This window comes from Aquarana catesbeiana, linkage group LG01 (assembly GCF_042186555.1).
Source record: "Aquarana catesbeiana isolate 2022-GZ linkage group LG01, ASM4218655v1, whole genome shotgun sequence".
Classification (NCBI taxonomy): Eukaryota; Metazoa; Chordata; class Amphibia; order Anura; family Ranidae; genus Aquarana; species Aquarana catesbeiana.
Window position 1 is genome coordinate 295,024,238 of NC_133324.1, and position 22,673 is coordinate 295,046,910.

Consider the following 22,673-nt stretch of genomic DNA (forward strand, 5'->3'; position numbering starts at 1 on the left):
TCAAAGTCGGATCGCGGTCCTAACTGATCCGACTTTGGTATGAGACTTGTGCTCTGATGATCTTGAAGGGGAACGCTACGCCAAATAAAAAAAAAAACAAAACGTCATGGTTTTCCCTCCAAGAGCATACCAGGCCCTTCGGTCTGGTATAGATTTTAGTGGAACCCCCATGCTGAAAAAACAGTGTGGGGTCCCCTCCAAGATCCATACCAGACCCTCATCCAAGCACACAACCCGGCAGGTCAGGAAAGGGGGTGGGGACGAGCGAGCGCCCCCCCCCCTTTCTGAACCGTACCAGGCCGCACGCGCTCAAAAAGGGGGATGGGCCGCATGCGCCCCCCCCCCCCCCCCATCCCAAAGCACCTTGCCCTCATGTTGATGGGGACAAGGGTCTCTTCCTGACAACCCTGGCCGTTGGTTGTCGGGGGCTGCGGGCAGGGGGCTTAACGGAATCTGGAAGCCCCCTTTAACAAGGGGGGCCCCCATATCCCACCCCCCACCCTATGTGAATCGCCTAAGAAAAAAAAAAAAAAAGTGTCAAAAATAAAACACAGTACACAGGTTTTTAAAGTAAATCATTAAGGCAGCTCCAGCGTCTCTTCTGATTCCTCCCCTCTCTGGCTCTTCTGCCTCCTCCGTTAACGTCTCCTGCCTCTGCCAGTTCTTCTCCCCTCTCCGGGTCTTCTCCACTGATGTCCTTTAGCCCTCTCTGGTTCTTCTCCCTCTGTCCGCTGTTTTCTGCCTCTGCTGGGTCTTCTCCGCTATCTTCTCGCTCTTTTGCCGGGTCTTCTCCGCTGTCTTCTCCCTCTGTTCTTCCTCCAATGTTGACTCGATGCTCCTTCCCGCTCTAATGCTGGGTGCACGGTGTGCCAATACTTATATTGGCATAAGGTGGGGTAACCCAGTGATGTCATCTGGAGGCCTCGCCCCTTATGACATCACCGCCTCATCATTCCCTGGAAGGTGACGTCAAAAGGGGCAGGGCATAAGGGCCAGATGACATCACCCGGTGACCCCGGCCAATGACCATGCCAATATAAGTCGTGGCACACCACGCACCCAGCATTAGACGAGAGAGCGTTGAGTCAACATCGGAAGAACAACAGAGGGAGAAGACCCAGCAAAAGAGCAAGAAGAAAGCGGAGAAGACCCAGCAGAGGCAGAAGACAGCGGACAGAGGGAGAAGAACCGGAGAGATCTAGAAGACATCAACAGAGAGCGGAGAAGAACTGGAATAGGCAGAAGACATCAGTGGAGGAGACAGAAGAGCCGGAGAGGGGAGAAGAGATCGGAAGAGACGCCGGATCTGTCTTAATAAATTACTTTAAAAACCTGTGTACTGTGTTTTATTTTTGACTTTTTTTTTCAGGTGAATGGGTGGGGGTACAATGTACCCGATACTCATTCACATAGAGTGGGGAGCAGGAATATGGGGGCCCCCTTGTTAAAGTGGGAATTCCAGATTTCAATAAGCCCCCCCGCCCGCAGACCCTGACAACCAGTGGCCAGGGTTGTCGGGAAGAGGGGGGGCGCAGGGCCCCCCTTGCCCCAAAGCACCCACTCCCCAAGTTGAGGGCTTGCGGCCTGGTACGATTCAGGAGGGGGGGGGGGGGGCGCTTGCTTGTCCGCACCCCCTTTCCTGACCTGCCAGGCTGCATGCTCGGATAAGGGTCAGGTATGGATTTGGGGGGGGGGGGCGTTTGTTCGGTGTGTGGGTTCCTCTTAAAATCCATACCAGACCGAAGGGCCTGGTATGCTCTTGGAGAAGAAACCCATGCCTTTTTTTTTTTTTTTTTTTTTTTTTTTTTCAAATTTGGTGTGAAGTTCCCCCTAAAGATTCATACCAGACACAAAGTGCCTCCATTGTCAGAGATCCCCATTCATTGAAGTCGGACTTCAAGTCGCAGGGCAAAGTCGGATCCATAGTCGTACAACTGCCGTGTCGTACCAGTGTGAACCTAGCTTAAAGTTCAGCTTTCGTTGGGGGGGGGGGGTTGGGGTCTTGAATTAATTTGCTAGGAAAAATTACTTTTTGTGTGTGCAAAATTAACAATTTTGGTTGCAATCAATGGCTGCATTTGTGGGAGTATTTTGTTTTATAGTCACCCATAGAAAATGGTGATTCTGAAAGGAAAGTAAAGGTTTTCTGACAAATCTGTTGGGGTGTACTCCTTTATGCTGAGCACTGTATTATGCTGGATTAATAATTTACCCCGTTTTCAATATTTTAATTGCATATGAATGTGAGAAGAATGCAGGCAGATTTAGGCAGGTGTACTGCCTTAACAAGCCTTAAGTATCTGTCATTATTGCAAGTCTGGAGAAGACTGTGAGAAGCAGAGCAATCACACCCTCCGCAAACATTCATATCGTCACTGCTGAACTATGGAAAATGGCTGCTCTTGGATTGCAGTGTTGGACAATAAGAAAAATATCCATCAATGCTATAGAAATGAATCCTCAACTGCTCACTAAAGAGGCATTTTTTTTGACCATATAAGACAAATATAAATGTGCTGGCCAAGACCCTAATTATGAAAAAGGCTAAAGGAGAAACCGGAGGCTGAGATAGATAGATTATTTAAAAAAAAAATAATTATGTGAACCCGCTGGTGCTCAGACAGACAAATGCTGGCAATTGAGCTTGGTGGACTAGTGTGTACATGAGGTCAGGAAGTGTTGGGCCCTAATAAACAATAGAAAAAATAATAGCATTCTATTAGCAAAGAGCAATGGATAATTGAAGCGTTATGAGGACATATTATGGATTCAGTTCTATTGTGCAGAGCTTCAGAATGTTACTGCAAGTCTGGAAACAAAATAATATTTGAGTGATTTCTAAAGAATAGTTGGTGCATTTATTTTTAAAGCTGTTGAACCATGATTAGTAATACTGTTAGGAAGTCATTGGTATGTAATCCTAAAGACCCCTTTCCAAAGCAAGACATTAGTCAAGGTTCATGGTAAATGCACCACCTTTTCAAAACATGACTTTACATTTGTTCAGCAGTTTTTCTGAATAGTGCACTATGCTTTATCTTGCTTGCTTTGTTGTCGTATTATGTTATTATATGGGACATTAGGTGCTTGAGAAAACTTTCAAATAGAAAACAGTTGTTTGAATAAAATGGATTTTTCCAGTGATTCTCTACAAGCAGTCATTCTTCTTGAGACCTAAGTAATTGCAAAAGAGGACATAAATAGTTGTGTCTAGAAAGACTTCATCAAGAACTCAAACTTGCATTTCGTTTGTCTGCGTAGTTAAACTGCTAAAAGAAAGCTGGATGCAGAAAATAGGTCATTTGAGTTAAGGTGGCATCTTGAAGCTTATAACCAACACACTGCCAGTACATTAACATGTAACTAAAGGCAATTTTTTTCCGCGTTTTGGATAGAGTAAGGGGGGGGGTTACAACTCCTGTCAGTTCTTTGTCATCTGTGTCCCATTGGGCAGATTTTTCTTCACTTCCTGTCCCATAGCCAAAACAGGAAGTGAGAGGAGATCCCTCCATAGTGAGGGAATCTTGGCATGTCACCAGGGTTGCCATGTCCCCATTAGAATATTTTACCTCTATTACTGTTCTAATGTCGATTTGGGATTTTCTTTTAATTTCACTTTCAATGATAATGGTAAACAGGACTAACAGACGGGGTGAATCTACCCAACGGGGGCAGAGGAAACAAACAAAAAAAAACTGACAAGTGTTCTAATGCCTCTCCATTCTATCCAAAATATTTTTTCTTTAGTGACACTTAAGTAAAATTAAAGACAACATTTTTGTATTTTTTTTTAATAGAGTGGCGAGGGATTAGAACACCTGTCAGTTTTTATTGCTGTCTGCGCCCAGTTAGGTAGAGTCACCGCCTATTTGAGTGTATTTGTCCTGTTTACCATTATCATTGAAAGTGAAAGTAGAAGAAAATCCCAAATTTTGTGTTGTCCCCAGAAATGTAATAGAGGGGTAATCTTCCAATGGGGACACTAGTTTTGGTGACCTGGGAGTTCCCAAGGGATTCCCATAATTTGCAGGGATTTCCTCTCACTTTCTGTTTGGCTATGGGACAGGAAGTAAAAGGGAAATCTCCACAATGGGACACAAATGGTGAAAAGAAAATTGACAGGGGTTATAACCCTCCCTTGCTCTATCCAAAATGGGAAAAAAAAAAGTTTTGCCTTTAGTTCTACTTTTAATGTTTTGCCACAGTGACATACATATATATATATATATATATATATATATATATATATATATATATATATATATATATACATACATAGCTGGTGCAGACTTGTAGGAGGGAATTTGCAGGCCTACCCACTGCAGGCTGCCTGCAGAAAGCTACAGGAGGCAGATACAAGCCACCCTACACAATGAGAAAGCGGCAATGACTGGTCTTTTTTTTTTTTCATAGCTGGATTACTGCACAGATCTGGAAAAAAGCACACCTGACAATATATGATGATCCCTGAGTATACATTTAAGCAGTAGGCTGAAGCAGTCCCTAACCTAACTTCTACCTTTTTGTCTCTGTATACTCCTTAGCTTTACCTTTTTGTCTCTGTATCCCCCTTATCTCAACATTTTTCTTAAAGTAGTTGTAAAGGGTTTAGGATTTTTACGTTAATGTAATCACTGTATTTGGTTAAGCTCCCCCACCCACTCTTTCCCAGCTCCCTAAATACTACCTACCAGTCCAATCTTGATCCAGCAATGTGCCTGAGAACAGTTTTGCTACTTTCTCTCTCTCCCACCATATTGGACTCGCGAGCACTGGGAGCAATTGATGACGAAGGAGTGGGGCTGAGCCACACTATGTGTCAATTGACTCAGACAGCATGGCCCAGGATTGAGCTTGCAGGTGTGCCACCATAGGAAGCCGCTTGCTTTGGTGGCACACATAGAGGGGGAGCCCAGAGCGCAGGCAAGGGACCCCAGAAGAGGAGGTTCGTGGGCTGCTTTCTACAAAACCATTAAACAGAGCAGGTAAAAAATTGCAATAAGCATATATTGATTTGCGCAAAAGTTATAGCATATACAAAATAGGGAATAGATTTGTGGTATTTTTATTTATTTATTTTTTTACTAGTAATGGCGGGGATCTGTGAATTTTAGCGGCACTGCAAACTTTTGGACCAGTGACACTTGTACAGCGATCAGAGCTAAAAATAGCCACTGATTACTGTATAAATGTCACTGGCAGGGAAGGGGTTAACACTAGGGGGCAATCAAGGGGTTAAGTGTTAAAAACCATAATTTTCTCCATGCCCTTGCAGATAGTAGTGCTATAGTGTGAATGGGCCCTGCGAGAGATAGTGCTTGACATGAGAGCATGTGTTTAGTCATTATTGTTACAGCCATTGACCACCAATGCTAGGTAGACTATTACAGTCTTTTACTGATCACCAATTCTGGCAGTGGAGGAATTCTTATTCCAGCCAGCCAAGTACCAACAACTCTGGGGAGGAAGGGGTGTTATTACAACCCGCCATTGATTACCAGTGCTGGGAAGGGAGGGGCTACTATTCAACTCACTGACCACCAATTCTGTGGGGGGTGTTATTATTCAGCCAGTCACTGGCCATCAAAGCCGGGAGGAGAGGGATATTTTCACAGCCTGCCAATAACCACCAATGCTGGGGGGTTAACGTTACCACCACTGACCACAAATGAAGGGGGAATCATTGCAGCCACGTACACCAGTGTTGGGGGTTAATATTGCTTCCAGTGTTACCAGTGCTGAAGGTTACTTTTACTGCCAAGGTCACCAATCCTGTTGCTAATTTTACTCCCACAATATAAGCTATACACCATTGGGGCTACACTTTTTTTTTAGTTTTAATCCATGCTGTTTAATTTTTCAAGGACATATTTGATATGCTTTGTAAAGTATCTCAGAATAAAGTTGCAACCGTATTTACAGCTGACTTTATCTGCCCTCCACCAATGCACTTAACTCCCAACCTCAGCATGGATGAGTTTAAATTTCACGATTATTACTGAAAATTTTGTTGTAGGAGGTAGGAAGAGAATGGGCACTAAGAAAAATGATCCACCCTGGATGCTAGTTACACTACTGGTGAAATCAATATTTCTATATATATATTCTCAATAAGGGGGGGAGGGGTTGCTGGTTTCAAGCCCCACAACATCAGCCCTTTGGTTAAACTGAATGACTTTTGGTTGTGATTTCTTGGCACCAGGTCCAGTAGGAGACTGTGACATAAAGCCCAGAATGCAGGTTTAAAAATAAGGTACCTGCCATGCGATCATAACTGACACACAGGGCTGATCTAGTATTTTGAGCCAAATAACCTAAAATGCAGTAAGCATGTGGTCCATTGGCAAACTTGCTTTGAAATGGCGAGTCATTCTTTTTATTGGCCTCCTCCCCCTGGTCAGGAGAACTGTTCTAAAGGACTGGTGCAAAAGAGTAAAGCCAGGTATACACTACAATATCTTATTTCGTTCAACCTAGCGGGCTGAACAAAAAAAAAAAACGAAGGAGCTCTCTTTACTAACTATGCAATGTTAGTGCAGCGATCTCCTCACTGAGCAATTGTTCTGACAGGGAGACTGCCCCCCCCCCCCCCCCCTGCCAGAACACACCTGTCAGCCTCGTCAGCGCTCTTAGCTATTGGCTGCTAGCACTGTTCGAATGCTGGTTTTCCAGCATGCCCCTTCGACAGAAGCCGGCCGTTTGGCTGGCTTCTCCCACACAGGGCAAATGTCGGCTGTTTTCTGTTGAATCGGTCAATATTTGGCCCATGTGTACCAGGCTTAAAACACAAAAAATGAATGCAATGTACAACCACATTCACGTCTCCAATTTAGATTTGAACTTGATTAGTGGCTGTCGCAAAGTGCAGGGGAGGACAACTTGTTTTTAATTTTATTTAATCCTGTTTTTCTGGGGTTCGGGTCTGTTTAATATACAATTGAATGCCCTTTGTTATATACAGTATCTGTTAATCTTTGAACAAATCTTGTCAGCTGATAACATCATGTGTTCTCTGCACGTGCCACAGTGTTATCAGTTAAATTGTTTCTAGTTATCTCTGAGAACCATAGAACCTCTCCCCATATGTTATAGAGCAGAAGAAAGGGGGAGTTTTCTGTAGACCTGCCCTAGGGGACAATGCTGTTCTTGTATTAGCACAGTACAATAAGAACATTTTTTGTGAACAGGAAGCGATACTGGCAATATATATATACAGTATATATATATATATATATATATATATATATATATATATATATATATATATATATATATTATATTTCTGTTCTTGTGTTTAGATACAGACTCATGCTTTAAATGCATGAGTCTGTATACCTGTTGTGTCCTGATTGGGGGGGGGGGGGGGGGGTTGGTTACAGCAGAGATTAAAATGAAAAGCGCACCCAAAACTCCAAGGACAGAATTGAGAATTATGTCAGGCAGAAACCGCTGTAGGAATATCCAATACTTGGAACACCACAACCCCCCCCCCCCCCCCAAGTTCCACCCATAACTAAAATTACTTGCTTTGGCTGGACCTTTAAAACATTTTTAAATGGACAAGTTTGGTCCTTTACCAGTTAACTTTAATTGTTTAGCTGTATGCCAAAGTAGATCAGGGCGAAATGGTAGCTGCTTAGTTACGCTGTAGCTTTACAGGTTTGGAACTGCAGATCAGTTGGCATGATATTTATCTTACATATGTTATAACATCTGTTTCTGTTGTAGAAGTCAGCAGGGCTGTTAAATGGGCTGCAATATTTTAGGCTAAATAGAGCCATGTATTTTTATTTTTTCTTAAACTTAAAAAAACAAAAAAAAGAAAAAAACGATCTTTCTGATGTTTTCTAGTGTAAGCCTTCATTGATTAAACATAAGTTGCAGGGAAATTTTGGCTCATTGAATTTGTAACATTATATTTAAAGTAGAACTATATGCAAAAAAACAAATGTTGAAAAGCATCATTTAATTCCAGTTATGTATTAATGAGTATCTACTGAACAGGTAACCTAAGACTGGGAAAAGGAGGGGCAGAGCCAATAAGAGCTCCGTTTTCATTTGGGCAGCGCCAGCCTTATGTTGAACATACTTACAGCAGAGATCAGCACAGGGATGACCTTGCACTTACAGGCTGGGTAAAGAAAGGCGAATAAAGAAAACGACTACAGCAGGAATTTTTCCTATAGTCACCCATCATATGAATAACTACTATCATGATATCAGGTAGAAAAAATGTATATCCTGAGATTGATTTTTATCCAGGGTTCTGTTGTGCTTAAAAAAACATGGTTGTGGATTCCTTTTGTTTGTGTGTGTGTGTAAATATACAGTATCTCACAAAATTGAGTACACCACTCACATTTTTGTAAATATTTTATTATATCTTTCCATGTGACAACGCTAAAGAAATTACACTTTGCTACAATGTAAAGTAGTGAGTGTACAGCATGTATAACTGTAAATCTGCTGTCCCCTCAAAATAACTCAAAACAGCCATTAATGTCTAAACCGCTGGCAACAAAAGTGAGTACACCCCTAAGTGAAAATGTCCAAATTGGGCCCATTTAGCCATTTTCCCTCCCTGGTGTCATACACTGGAAGTTCAACATGGCACCTCATGTCAAAGAACTCTGAGGATCTGAAAAAAAGTATTGTTGCTCTACATAAAGATGGCCCAGTCTATAAGAAGATTGCCAAGACCCTGAAACTGAGATGCAGCTCGGTGGCCAAGACCATACAGCGGATTAACAGGACAGGTTCCACTCAGAACAGGCATCGTCATGGTTGACCAAAGGAGTTGAGTGCACATGCTCCGTGTGATATCCAGAGGTTGTCTTTGGGAAAGAGATGCATGAGTGCTGCCGGCAATGCTGCAGAGGTTGAAGGCGTGGGGGGGTCAGCCTGTCGGTGCTCAGACCATGCGCCACACACTGCATCAAATTGTTCTTCGTGGCTGTTGTCCCAGAAGGCGAACTAATGAGCAGAGAAGGGAATCTCGGTGATTTATAAAGCACTGTCCTCCGCACAGTCCAAGACACCTTACATGCTGGCCTGGGAAGACGATCTGTCCCAACACTGGAAACTGGACACTTGGCACAGGCATTTCTCCCAATCTTACAAAGGCATTCTCAATTCCTGCCTCATGGCAGCTAGTGTAAAAGTGCTAACTAGATGGTACCTAGTCCCTTCAAAGCTGGCCAAAATATTTTTGGCATCCCCCTATGTTTTCGGGGACGTGACCTAAGGGGCGATATGCTCCAAAATTTTTTATGACCGCGCACACTTCCCCTGCGGACATATGGGCATCTAGTTTCAGGCGGTGCCTGTCTTCTAATTTGGGGGTCTGTATGTTGTCAAGGAAATGATCTACCTCCTTTTGAGAGTCTTCTGTAGAGTGGAGGGGACAGAATCCTCCATCAGTAAGTGTGAGTTACACTAAAATCCCTCTAGAAAACAGGGATTAGTCCTGTCTAGAGAAGGGTAAAATACCTGTTCTACTAGACAGGAAGGGGTGCATGAACACCACCCCAGCAGGGAGGCCTCGTGTAATGGTTAGTGTATAACAAAAAGGGCACTGTGCCTGTCATTTACAAAGTCACCTCTAATATGACTTGCTTTGAGGTGAAGGCAGACTTGGAGGTGAGTATGCAGTATTCAACAGTAAACAATAACAGAAGACCTACATCAATTAGGAAGATAAGTGTTAACCTGGATCCTTAAGGACTAAAGGGTCCTGGGGGGAAGGGGTGGAGGGGGGGGGACGGCTAGAGGAACCCCAAAACATTTTGGTGGTAACGGAAAGTTCCCCTGGGTTTGTCAGGAGCTATGGCTTGCTCCCCACCACTGCATAGATAAAAAAAAAGAGGGGGGGTAACCCAGTGTGTTTGGTCGTTATAGAGCCCGAGTCAGTTTCCTTCCCGGGTTTTGTGCCCCACGAGACCGCCTCGGCAGAGGCGTGTGGGTACCCCAAAAGGATACTCATCTCACAAGGCACAGGTGGGGAGTTCAAATCCTCCCAGTTAGCAGCTGGGAGGAAGAAAGGGCCAAGAAGGAAAACCGAGGATGTTCAAGTTATGAGAGTCAGGGAGGAATGGTTTCCTTGGACTTCTTGGATCTGGCAGTTTCCCAGACCGGATTCAAGAGGCTGGTTGGGAATGGTCTCCTTGCTGAGTTTGGTTGCGATCCTGGCTGTGGAAGATTTGGGTCTTGGCTGATGAGACCTAGTTGCAGCAAAAGCTTTTCTCCTTCCTGTAGGGATCAGAAGGTGTATGCTTTGCCTTTAAAGAGGAATTTAAGTTGGAATGGAAAGAGCCACCAGTACTTAATTTCTTTGTCCGTCAGGATTTGAAGTAATGGTTTTAAGGCTCTCCTTTTTTGGATAGTGGATGGGGATATGTCCGCGAATATTTGCAGTTGACCCTGAAACACAATTTTAGACATGGCTCTTGCTTTCCGCATCACCTCCTCCTTGACAGAGTAGAAATGTGGTTTCACCACAATGTCACGGGGGGAGACCGTCAGCCCTAGGCGGTCTGAGAGCTCTGTGAGCCCGATCCAGCTCCAGTCTGTGCTGCGGCGCGTTGGGGAGCAAGTCCTTGATAAAAGATCTTATGGTTTCAGGGATATCTTTATAAGATTCTGGGAGCCCCCTGACTCTGAAATTGTACCTCCTATTCCTGTTTTCGAGGTCATCAATTTTAGTATTGGCAGTCTCTAGTTGTTCCTGCAATAGCTGTATACAAGCAGTGTTCTGGAAATGGTGGCTTCTAGATTTGTCTCTGATTTCCATGCGGGTTCCTATGCTCTGGAGGTCTGCTTTAATGACACTCGTTATCTTGTTAGCCGTATTGTGCAGGCCTCTATCCAGAAGGTCTGCAAACTTGGCAAACAGGTCAGCCATATTAAATGGCTGAAGTAGGTCTAGGTCTGTGTTCATGGGCTGATGCGGCTGGTGAGTCTGGGGGGGGGCCTCCATGGGGGAGAAGTCCAGGTTTGCCAAGGAGCGCTCTGAGGGATTTGGTAGATGCTGGGGATGCTGGATCCAGGGGAGGAATACCTGCTGTGAGATCCTGCTGCAGCATGGAGGGGGAGGCTGCGGGCTGTCCACCGGAGAAGCAGGCTGGTGCATAGCAGTGAGGTGCGGTTGCCATCTTGGCTGTCCCGGTCTGAGACAGGGTGGCTTCAAACGCGGGCTTTAGATTCCTCCTTACCGCTCCCGGGTATATCAGGGGTGTCCCCGGGACTTCTGCCCCTAGTGGGGGGTTGATCCAGGCGGTTATCACCAGTTGTAGTGCCGCTGGAGAGGCCGGAGCTGCTGAGACGGGACGGAGCTCCCGGACTAAGCGTCCATTTTAGGTGCCGCCGCACATGCGCCCCCACAGTTGTAATTTTTATGTAGTGCCAATCCATAATTTGTTAATAGGGAGATTAAAAAGTTTTTGGGGTTTTTTTTGAAAATCTTTTTATTGAGTATAAGACATACAAACAATTAACAACATTAAACCTGCCACAGCATTGGGACTAGACCCACGCAGGAGTCAGTGCCAGCCGGCCATTGGGCTGCATCCAGCATTAATATCATACATCTGTAGCATGTCTGAAAGAAAAGAACAATAACAAACAAACCTAGTGCGGTGTTGGCTCCTGCTCAATTAAAGTATTTCAGGATTAGATTTATCAGCTGAGACCCAAGGGACAATATTAGATATCAATTAAACCCATTTCAGAGATTACATTACCATAAAATCAACCAATGTATCAGTATCACTTTCTCCCGTAGACTGGTATTATGTACCTGTTCAATCAGTCTGCGGTTGCCCTGGAGGCCTCAGCTAGCCATTTGGCCCACACTCTATCATATTTTTTGGGGCATCCCCTATTTTGATAGGTTTCCTTATAGAGTGGTAGTACTTTATTGACATGTGTTTTCCATAACAATATGGATGGCGGGGCACGTTTTTTCCAGCAGAGAGTGATCATTTTCCTTGCATAAAGGAGCAGGAGCCCTATGAGGGTTCTCTCTGCTATCTTGGGGGCTAATTCTTCCACTAAACCTAGAAGGCAGATCTGCGGGGTTGGGGCTATATCTGTTCTCACCACTTCTTGTATTACAGATAGTACTTCTGACCAGTAGTTTTTAATTGCTGGACAGGACCAGAAAATGTGTATAAAATCACCTGGATCCCCAGTACATCTCCAACACTCCGAGGACAGGGAGGTTCTCATCTTATGCAATCTATATGGGGTGAGATATGCCAGATGTAGTATTTTGTATTGTATGAGACGGTCTCGAAGTGAGACCAGGATTTTGAAGGAGAAATCCCACATGTCCTCCCAATCCTCGGAGTCCAGTGTCGGGATATCCTGTGTCCATCGCTGCCGAAGCTTTGACAGATCTGGAGAGGAAACTCTTAGGAGATGTGCATAAAGGACTGAGGTCGGTTTCTTGGTACATTCATATCTTGTGACCCTCTCCAGATCTGATTGCACTATTTGCGTGTCGTTGGGTATTATTTGGGCTTTGAACGCATGAGACAGTTGCATATAGCGAAATAGATGCGAGGGAGGCACATTGTATTGGGATACCAGGTGATTGAAGGGGTGTATGGCGGTGCCGGTGGTGAGGTCAGATATCAGTTTAAGACCGCATTTGGCCCATATTTTAGGGTCTGGTAATGAGTAGAGATGGGGTAGGGTAGGGTTGTTCCAAAGGGGGGTGTGCGGGGAGACTGCATTTCGTGGGAACTTCTCAAGTTCCAGTCCTGCCCTCCAGGCCCTTAGAGTCGTGTGTATGGAGGTGGTCAAATCATATGGAGCCTTGGGACCTCGAAGGGGTAAATGTGTAAGGGCTTCCACAGAGCGAACCACCGCAGCCTCCAGAACCGCAGCGGGGTTGGACGCATCCGGTACTAGCCACCAAACTGCCGTGACCAGCTGGGCTGCCAGAAAATATTTCTGGCAGTCTGGAAATGCCAGCCCCCCCCTGCGACACAGGACGCATTAGTGTGGAGAGTTTAAATCTAGGGGGATTTGGACCCCAGAGGAAGGAGGAGAAAATTTGGTTCAATTTCTTGAAAAATGAGAAAGGTATCCATTGTGGGGAATTACGAAATAGGTATGTAAATTTAGGTATGATTTTCATTTTAATTAAGTTAATGCGGCCTAATAGGGATAGAGGAAGGTTCTGGGAGATTAAAAAGTTTGACTTGTAGTTTTGTTATCTGCTTTTTTTTGTTAAGGTTATTTGAAAGATGGGTTTCAAATGTTTTGACAGGGGCACAGTTTCAGTGCTTGCCATAGGTGCCATTTTCCCTAGATACGCCTCTGACTGGCAGTGGGGAGGGGAATGACAGGTGCCCCCATGACGGCCGATGACTGGCCAGACAGACGGGGTCTAAGTAGGGTAGGGTAACTGGTGGAGGCTCCGCCTACCCTCGTCTGCACAGCTGCATCATCTTCTCCCCGAAGCGGGGTCTCCTGGGTCTGTGACGTGATCGTGACGTGAGGACTCTGGAGGGGAACCTGGAGGCTGGAGAAGAGATGATGAGAGTGACCAGAGAGAAAAAATTGGATGACGGGGAACCCCCAGGTAGCAGCAACTGCAAGGATTAGCACTGCAGCCAAGCAGGTACTAGTACTTAAGTCATCATGATCTTGATCATCATGTGCATGTGTACCAGTGCCATCTGCTAAGCAGAAGTGAAGCAAGCAGCCAATCAAATATAGTGCTCAAATAATATGGATTAAATAAATGTGCTTAGCCATAGATATCATATATAAAGTGTAATAAAGTGATTTGTGCAAGTAGTACCTGCTGTTGTGCGATTGTGCGTGTGTGCCAAGCAGACAGGGCCGGCGCTGCCACTAGGCAGATGAGGCAGTCGCCTAGGGCACACTGCCGCCTAGGGCGCCTGTCCGATGGTGATCCTACTCCCTCTCTACCTCTGTACAGTGTCAGAGGCGCTGGCGCAGCATTTATGGGTGCTGCTAAGGCTGCATTTATGGGTGCTGATGTTACTGCATTTTTGGGTGCTGGTGAGGCCACATTTATGGGTGAACTGACTTTGAGCACATCATAGACCAGTTTGCATCAGTGAAAGCAAGGAAGGTGCAGTTATAATTTTTATGTAGTGCCAATCCATAATTTGTTCATTGGAAGATTAAAGAGTTTGACTTGTAGTTTTGTTAGCTGTTTTTTTTGTTAAGGTTATCTGAAAGATGAGTTTCAAATGTTTTGACTGGGGCACAGTTTCAGTGCTTGCCATAGGCACCACTTTTTCACTAGATACGCCTCTGCCACCGTATGTCACAAAAGTGAGTACACCCCTCACATTTTTGTAAATAGTTTTATATCTTTTAATGTGATAACACTGAAGAAATTACACTTTGCTACAATGTAAAGTAGTGAGTGTACAGCTTGTATAACAGTGTAAATTTGCTGTCCCCTCAAAATAACTCAACGCACAACTATTAATATTTAAACTGCTGGCAACAAAAGTGAGTACACACCAAAGTGAAAATGTCAATTTGTCTCAAAGTGTCAATTTTGTGTGGCCACCATTATTTTCCAGCACTGACTTAACCCTCTTGGGCATGGAGTTCACCAGAGCTTCACAGGTTGCTTCACAGGTTACTGGAGTCCTCTTCCACTGCTCCATGATGACATCACGGAGCTGATGGATGTTGGAGACATTTCACTCCTTCACCTTCCTTTTGAGGATGCCCAAAGATGCTCAATAGGGTTTAGGTCTGGAGACATTCTTGGCCAGTCCATCACCTTTACCCTTAGCTTCTTTAGCAAGACATTGGTCATCTTGGAGGTGTGTTTGGGGCAGTTATGTTGGAATACTGTCCTGCAGCCCAGTCTCCAAAGTGAGGGGATCATGCTCTGCTACAGTACATCACAGTACAGTGGCGTAAGGTGCAAGGAACCATAGAGGGCCCCCCTGAACCCCAGCCAGGGCCCTTCCCTCCGAGTCCGGTGGTGGAACTCCAGGGCCGGTCATAGGTACGACCTTTGTGAGCCCTGTAGTTCCACCACTGGTATCAGTGTTTTTTTTATTCATTTTTTACCATTTTTTTGCCAGCAACACTCATGTAGCCTCAGACCATGAAACTCCCACCACCATGCTTGATTGTAGGCAAGACACCCTTGTCTTTGTGTTTCTGACCTGGTTGCCCCCACACATGCTTGAAACCATCTGAACCAAGTAAGTTTATCTTGGTCTCATCAGACCACAGGACATGGTTCCAGTAATCCATGTCCTTAGTCTGCTTGTCTTCAGCAAACTGTTTGCAGGCTTGTGCATCAGCTTCCTTCTGGGACGACAGCCATGCAGACCAATTTGATGCAGTGTTTGGCTTATGGTCTGAGCACTGACAGGCTGACCCCCCACCCCTTCAACACTCATACGTCTATTTCCCAAATATGACACTGAGCACGTGCACTCAACTTCTTTGGTCAACCATGGTGAGGCCTGTTCTGAGTGGAACCTGCCCTGTTGAACCGCTGTATGGTCTTGGCCACCATGTTGCAGCTCAGTTTCAGGGTCTTGGCAATCTTCTTATAGCCTAGGCCATCTTTATGTAGAGCAACAATTCTTTTTTTCAGATCCTCAGAGTTCTTTGCCATGAGGTGCCATGTTGAACTTCCAGTGACCAGTGAGTAAGAGAGTGAGCGATAACACCAAATTTAACACACCTGCTCCCCAATCACACCTGAGACTTTGTAACACTAACAAGTCACATGACATCGGGGAGGGAAAATGGCTAATTGGGCCCAATTTGGACATTTTCACTTAGGGGTGTACTCACTTTTGTTACCAGTGGTTTAAACCTTAATGGCTGTGTGTTACATTTTAGCAAAGTGTAATTTCTTCAGTGTTGTCACATGAAAAGATATAATAAGATATAATAAAATACTTACAAATGTGAGGGGTGTACTCACTTTTGTGAGAAAAAAGAAAAAAAAAAAAATATATATATATATATATATATATATATATATATATAGTTTTAGTGTATATAAGCATTGTTATCCCAATTAGCATTTCATATTCGCATAAAACATTTATGAGCTATACAAGCAATATTAGACCAGTCTTGCCTGTTGTAGCCATATAATGGGTAATTTAAAAATATCAGACGTAATGAAATGGGTGATAAAAATTCTCAGTAATGTAGCTATAAATGACCATTTAGCAATACGCCAATTATGCAGTAGTAATATTCATTGTCAAGTTACAGGCAAAAATAGCTGTATTCCATGTATTCCTGGACACGTTCTATATTGCCAAAAAGACTTAAAAATACATTTTAGTTTTAAAATATTACATATGTATGCCTGTGGAATAAACCCCGAGGGTCTGCTCATTATAAAAAGGGGTATGTTCTTAAATGCATTTCCTAGTGGACTGATTTCTGAGAAAATAAGCTGTTAAGATTACTTAAATCCCATTTGAAATGTCAATTTAAATCTGCTAAAAGCCTCAAAACAATGAGTGTTCAAAATCCCCACAATTTTCTTGAGAAGCCTAAAGTAAGAGTGGCTGTCCCCTTCTAGCTTGATCCAGAGAAGCACCCCTATTTTTGTAAGCAGTGGTTGCTCTGCAGAGGTCTAACATGAGCCCAATTGGCAAAGATTGTGCTACATTCTGATTAAAGTGCACTAGAAGAAGGTGTGTTGGACCTCTGTTTAGAAATCACTTCTTCCACACAGAGTGTAATGCCGCGTACACACGGTCGGACTTTTCGTCTACAAAAGTCCAACGGACGCCGACGGACTAAAGCTGGCTGGTAATCCGATTGTGTGTGGGCTTCTCCGGACTTTCAGCAGACTTTTTCAGCCTCAAATCCGACGGACTTTAGATTTGAAACATGCTTCAAATCTTTACGTCGTAACTACGACGGACCCCGAAATCCGCTCGTCTGTGTGCTAGTCCGACGGACAAAAACCCATGCTAGGGCAGCTATTGGCTACTGGCTATGAACTTCCTTATTTTAGTCCGGTGTACGTCATCACGTACAAATCCGTCGGACTTTTGTGTGGTCGTGTGTAGGCAAGTCCGTTCGTTAGAAAGTCTGCTGCAAGTCCGCCGAAAGTCCGCAGGAAGTCTGTCGGACAGGCTGTCGGACTTTTGTAGACGAAAAGTCCGACCGTGTGTACGCGGCATAAGAGTCCATTTTTGTTTTAATGCATATAGAATGCGCTTTGTGGCTTTAAACTGAAAGTATAATTCAAGAATTATAGATTCAAGTTCCTATGCTGTCTTTTTTTTATCCTCTTGCCTTTACTAATTCAGACCCAGAACAAGACCCAGAACAAACCTGCATGCTTTAAAGTGTCAAGAAAAAATACATTTTGGGGTCAGCGACATACCAGTTGTGATACAAGGGTCACAATGACCATCTCTTTTTTTGGGGGGGGAGGGGCTTCAAAAGTCAGTAACTGCAGCTCTCTTATCTTTTCTGACAGATGTTCTTTAATTTTCAACAAGTGCGCAATACATAGGCTGTCATCACGCCTTTCACTCAAAATGTCTTTAATTTTTCTTGTTCTATTATTTGGAATACTAATAAAAGCTGATCTTTTTTTCCATTGTCATAAAATATGAGCACTGACATTGTTGACTGCCTTCTGAAAATATTAGTTGCCTTAAATACTGACTCAGATTAAAATATTAATAAACAACTTGCTGCACTATATGTGATATTGTGCAAACCTTGAATAATAACTTAATTCAATATACAGAATCATTAAGTCCATAAGTAAAAGGTAATATAGTGAAAATCCCAAATAAATGCTTTCCACGTCACCGCTGTGTTAATGGTAGAAGGATTACATTTGATCATATCTTGCAATCACCCTGTGAGGGACCAGCATCTGTGAGAAGAGGACTCTTACCAAAGCGAGCAGACTCCACTACAGAGTGATATGTGCTTATAAATAATCATCATATTACCAAGGAATCTGAACCATCCTGCTGATTAAATTAGACTCTCTAATGTGTCTGACTCTCCAACAAGCAGCAGCATCAGTGTCAACCATATAGATCACAGGGTTCAATATAAAATCAAAAATGGAAAGATCTACATAGTGTAAATCCGGATAAAAACTTTTCTTGCACTTGAAGGTATAAAACCTACTCACATAAATATAGTAATCAAGCGCTTGTGTAGACAAAACATCCCCGAGCTTTGTAGCGAAGATTTCAAACAATACTTCATACAATTACCAATCCAGGAAGACGTGGCGACGTCTCAAGCGCTACTTTCAACGCGTTTCGTCATAACTGGCGTCGGTTACGACAAAACACAATTCAGTTATCCTCTGATCTGGATGAAGTATGCAGATCAATAAAGCCAAATGTATTATATTCATATCTGTTGCAGGTAAAATTAATGAAGCAGGAGTGTCAGCATGACAGCTAGGCAACTGGTATTCCAGAGTGGAATGTTGTTAATGGAATCCCCCATGTTTTTCTTTTGAGAGGTTACATTTAACGTATTCATGGTGCAGGGTCGCCTGCAGTGTTAGTTTTTACGGCAAATTTAGATTTGGTTTCAGCTGTAGTCTTTTGACTAAAATGCCATTTTAGTTTTAGTCGTATTTTAGTCAACTAAAATCTCCAGTGCATTTTAGTCAACTTAAATCTTATGGGTTTAGTTATGTTTTAATGCATTATTTCTTTAGAACTGCCAAACATTATATACTCCTGGAGTAAAAATCTAATAACATGTTTATTATTTATGGTATTAAGGTTTAAACATGCACTACAGACACAGATTTAGCTGTTGTGATCTAAATTCAATTTAGTTTTAGTCATAGTCTTTTGACTAAAAATCCATTTTAGATTTAGTCGTATTTTAGTCATCTGAATTGTTTTGGTCGTATTTTAGTCGACTAAAATAGTATTAATTTAGTTGACAAAAATATTTTAGCCGACTAAATTAACACTGATCACCTGCTTATAGATATACAGTAGGCCTACTCTACTCAACGATACCTGACCCTAAAACTGGGACCACTTACATATTACATTTTTCTATGAAACGATGAGCCTTACTATTTATTGTAAATACTTCAAGAAACAAATACCACGTACTACAACCCTAACAATGCCTATATACCAGAAAACAAATGCAACAACAACATTTAGATAATTATGTTTAAACTTGACTACTTTTGTATTGAGTGTATTTGGCAACAATGGCTTCACACTAGGCAGAGAAATAAAATAGTCTGGAAACAAACTAATTCAGTTTCAATTTCTAATATCACAAACTGCACATGGGTGTTCCTTTAAACCAGCAGCATTGCGATTCATTTCATATGCATTAAATTAATTTACGCCTGTCAAAATATTCTACATACTGTCTTTAAAGCTTGTTGCTATACTGTGTAAACTGACCGATCTATCATTGTTTAGAACTGTGGATTTGCTGGACTGGAACAGTTTGATTGACAGCAGGACCAAGCTCTCCAAACTTCTTTTGGTGCCGAATGTGCAGGTATTTTCTTTCCTTTTTTATGAATGTATTTTAAATGTGTATGCATAAGCATCAGTTAGGAATTGAACAAAATATTTGTTAAAGAGGATTAAACTATACGTGGGCCCTGGCTTTTCACCTCTGTAATCAAGACATTTTATTCTTAGTGTTTAAAAACGTTCAGCACTCTGTATCCAGATTTGTCATAAGATTGAGCCTAAGGCCTCGTACACACGATACGAAAATCAGAAGGGAAAATTCGTAAGACGAGCAGTCTGCGGATGTGCAGGCTATAAAAATTTTGTCGGATGTGAACTCAACATCTGTTTTTCGGATGGTCCGTACAGAAATCGTCACACAAGTCGAAAGTAAAAACACGCATGCTCGGAATCAAGGAACGAGCCGGAAGAGTTCAGTCTTGTAAACTACCTTTCGGAATCTAGAATTAACATTCGTAACGCGGCAATTGATGAAATGTCGAAATGCAGCGCACATTCTTTTCTTCTTTAATGGGATATGAAGCTGCTTTGCTGGTGATACTGATGTAGTTATGCCAAACGTATTTTAAAAGGCATTTGTTTTGTATGATCTGAAAATCGCAAATCAACGCTCGCCAAACTTCTACTAACACAAAATTAGCAGAAGGGGCCCAAAGGGTGGCGCCTGAGAAATGAACTTCCTCTTTTTACTCTCATAGTACATCACTACGTTCGTGTTTGTCAAACGACAATTTGCAGATAGTTGGTATGCTAGATCCTGCACACGTGCTTTTGTCAAAAATCAGACACTCGGTCGTACAATAATCAAACCGTGTGTACGAGGCCTAAATCAACATCAGAAAATCTAGCCCTTTTTGTGAAAATAATGACACTTCGAAAGGCACAGGTGGAAATCAAGGGGATGTTCCTCCTAAGCGAAACATAACTGAGCAGTATCTCAGAGGCTTAGCTACCATGATGCAACAGGAGTTTCTCTTTCGTGTTTACTATGCTGTCACTCATCAAGATGTATTGGACAAGCTGTTTAATTCATTTTAGAAGTTATATTCCTGATTTTCTGAAAAAAAAAAAGGTCTTTCTTTCTCTGCCTAAATATTTGTGTGTATGTGTGTGTATATACACACATGCCCCAATCAGCCATAACGTTATGACTACCCACCTAATATTGAATAAATCCTCCTTTTCATAAATTGCTTTGGGAAAACGCTTCAAACACTACATTTAGTGACGAACAATGGATGCGCGCCTTCATATTCGCTCATAAATGCTCCAGTAGCACTTGTCTACAGGAAACCTCCTTTAAATTGCTCACCCACTGGTACACTACACCAGTTAAACTGAGACGATGATTTCCCAATACCTCTGACCATTGTAAGCCATGCAATCAAGAGAAAGGCACTTTACCACATATTTGGTGGGAGTGCTCCCTCATCCAAACATACTGGCAAAAGGTCATTGCTATGATAAAACATAATATAAATTACAATTCAACTATCCACAGCCTGTTGTCTTTTAAATATTGCCAATTGCACCATGAAAAAATACAAAAGGTCCTTGATTAGACACTTGCTTACCACACATTTAAATACTCAAAAGACTATGACAAGATTGCTAATAGCTAAGATGTGATGTTTGTATATATCCCGATCAACCCTATTTCACTGTAACATGGTGGCGGGCTCCATTGCTACACTGTCGTTTCTTCTCATTTCTACTCTTTCCTTTCTTCTACTCTTGTTTTTCTGACTAAGGACTTCTATAATACATAAAATACACTGGCTCCAGATACAGAGTTTTTATGCACTTACTCTAGATATCAGAGTTTTTGTTATGTATGCAATTTACCTGCACACTAACGTTGTTACTATCTACTCATCTACTCACACAGCGAATGTGCTTTAAACATTCAGTTTATCTTTATCATGTGCAGGGGTAGGCAACCTGGGGCCCTCTAACTGTTGCAGAACTACAAGTCCCATCATGCCTCTGGGAGTAATTGTAACTGTCAGCCTTGCAAGGCCTCATGGGAAATGTAGTTCCACAACAGCCGGAGGGCCCCAGGTTGCCTACCCCTGCTCTTGTAAATGTATATTCTGTACATATTTGATGCACAGAGTTTGTGTACCACTATCTTTGTTTATTACAAAAGCGTATTTCAATAAACACTTTATTGATAAAAAAATATATATTTAAATCCCCCTGTTGCTGCCAAAACAGCTCCCTTTGCCACCTAAAATTTCTGACCATCCACATGATATAGAAGAAAACATGATTCATCAGACCAAGCCACCGTCTTCTGTTGCTCTGTGGTCAAGTTCCCATGCTCATGTGCCCATCGTAGGCACTTTTGGCTGTGGACACAGGTCATCATAGGCACCCTGACCCATCTGCGGCTATGCAACCTTTTTTTTTCTGATTTTCAACCCATCAACTTCAGGGACAACATATTTACTTGACGAATAGCCTAGTATATCCCACCCACTTTCAGATGCCATTGTATGTGTTAGGGGGCGTTGTCCTACTGTAGAATAAATTGGGGCCCAATCACACACTTCCCTGATTGTATGGCATGATAGATAAGTATCTGCCTATGTTTCTCAGCATTGAACACAGGAAACTGTCTTCCACAACCTCACCTTAGTAGCAGAGTTTGGCTGTTCCTCACCCAGTTTTAAGCCTTCTACACAGCTGTTTCTGTTTCAGTTAATGACTGTGTTTCAACCTACAGTGAGGGGAAAAAAGTATTTGATCCCTTGCTGATTTTGTACGTTTGCCCACTGACAAAGAAATGATCAGTCTATAATTTTAATGGTAGGTTTATTTTAACAGCGCGACACAGAATAACAAAAATTTTCAGAAAAACGCATTTCAAAAAAGTTATAAATTGATTTTCATTTTAATGAGTGAAATAAGTATTTGACCCATTCGCAAAACATGACTTAGTACTTGGTGACAAAACCCTTGTTGGAAATCAGAGGTCAGACGTTTCTTGTAGTTGGCCAACAGGTTTGCACACATCTCTCGAGGGATTTTGTCCCACTCCTCTTTGTGGATCCTCTCCAAATCATTAAGGTTTCAAGGCTGGCGTTTGGTAACTCGAACCTCCAGCTCCCTCAACATATTTTCTATGGGATTAAGGCCTGGAGACCGGCTAGACCACTCCAGGACCTTAATGTGCTTCTTCTT

At 42.8% G+C, this 22,673-nt stretch overlaps 1 protein-coding gene across 1 annotated transcript in view; it reads left to right on the forward strand.

Moving 5' to 3' along the window:
* PRODH (proline dehydrogenase 1) overlaps window positions 1–22,673 on the forward strand; it is a 227,899-nt gene that overhangs the window by 125,893 nt on the left and 79,333 nt on the right. The window contains exon 8 of the mRNA XM_073629331.1: window positions 19,428–19,509. Coding sequence (XP_073485432.1) covers window positions 19,428–19,509 — 82 coding nt within the window. The remainder of the gene's footprint in view (window positions 1–19,427; window positions 19,510–22,673) is intronic.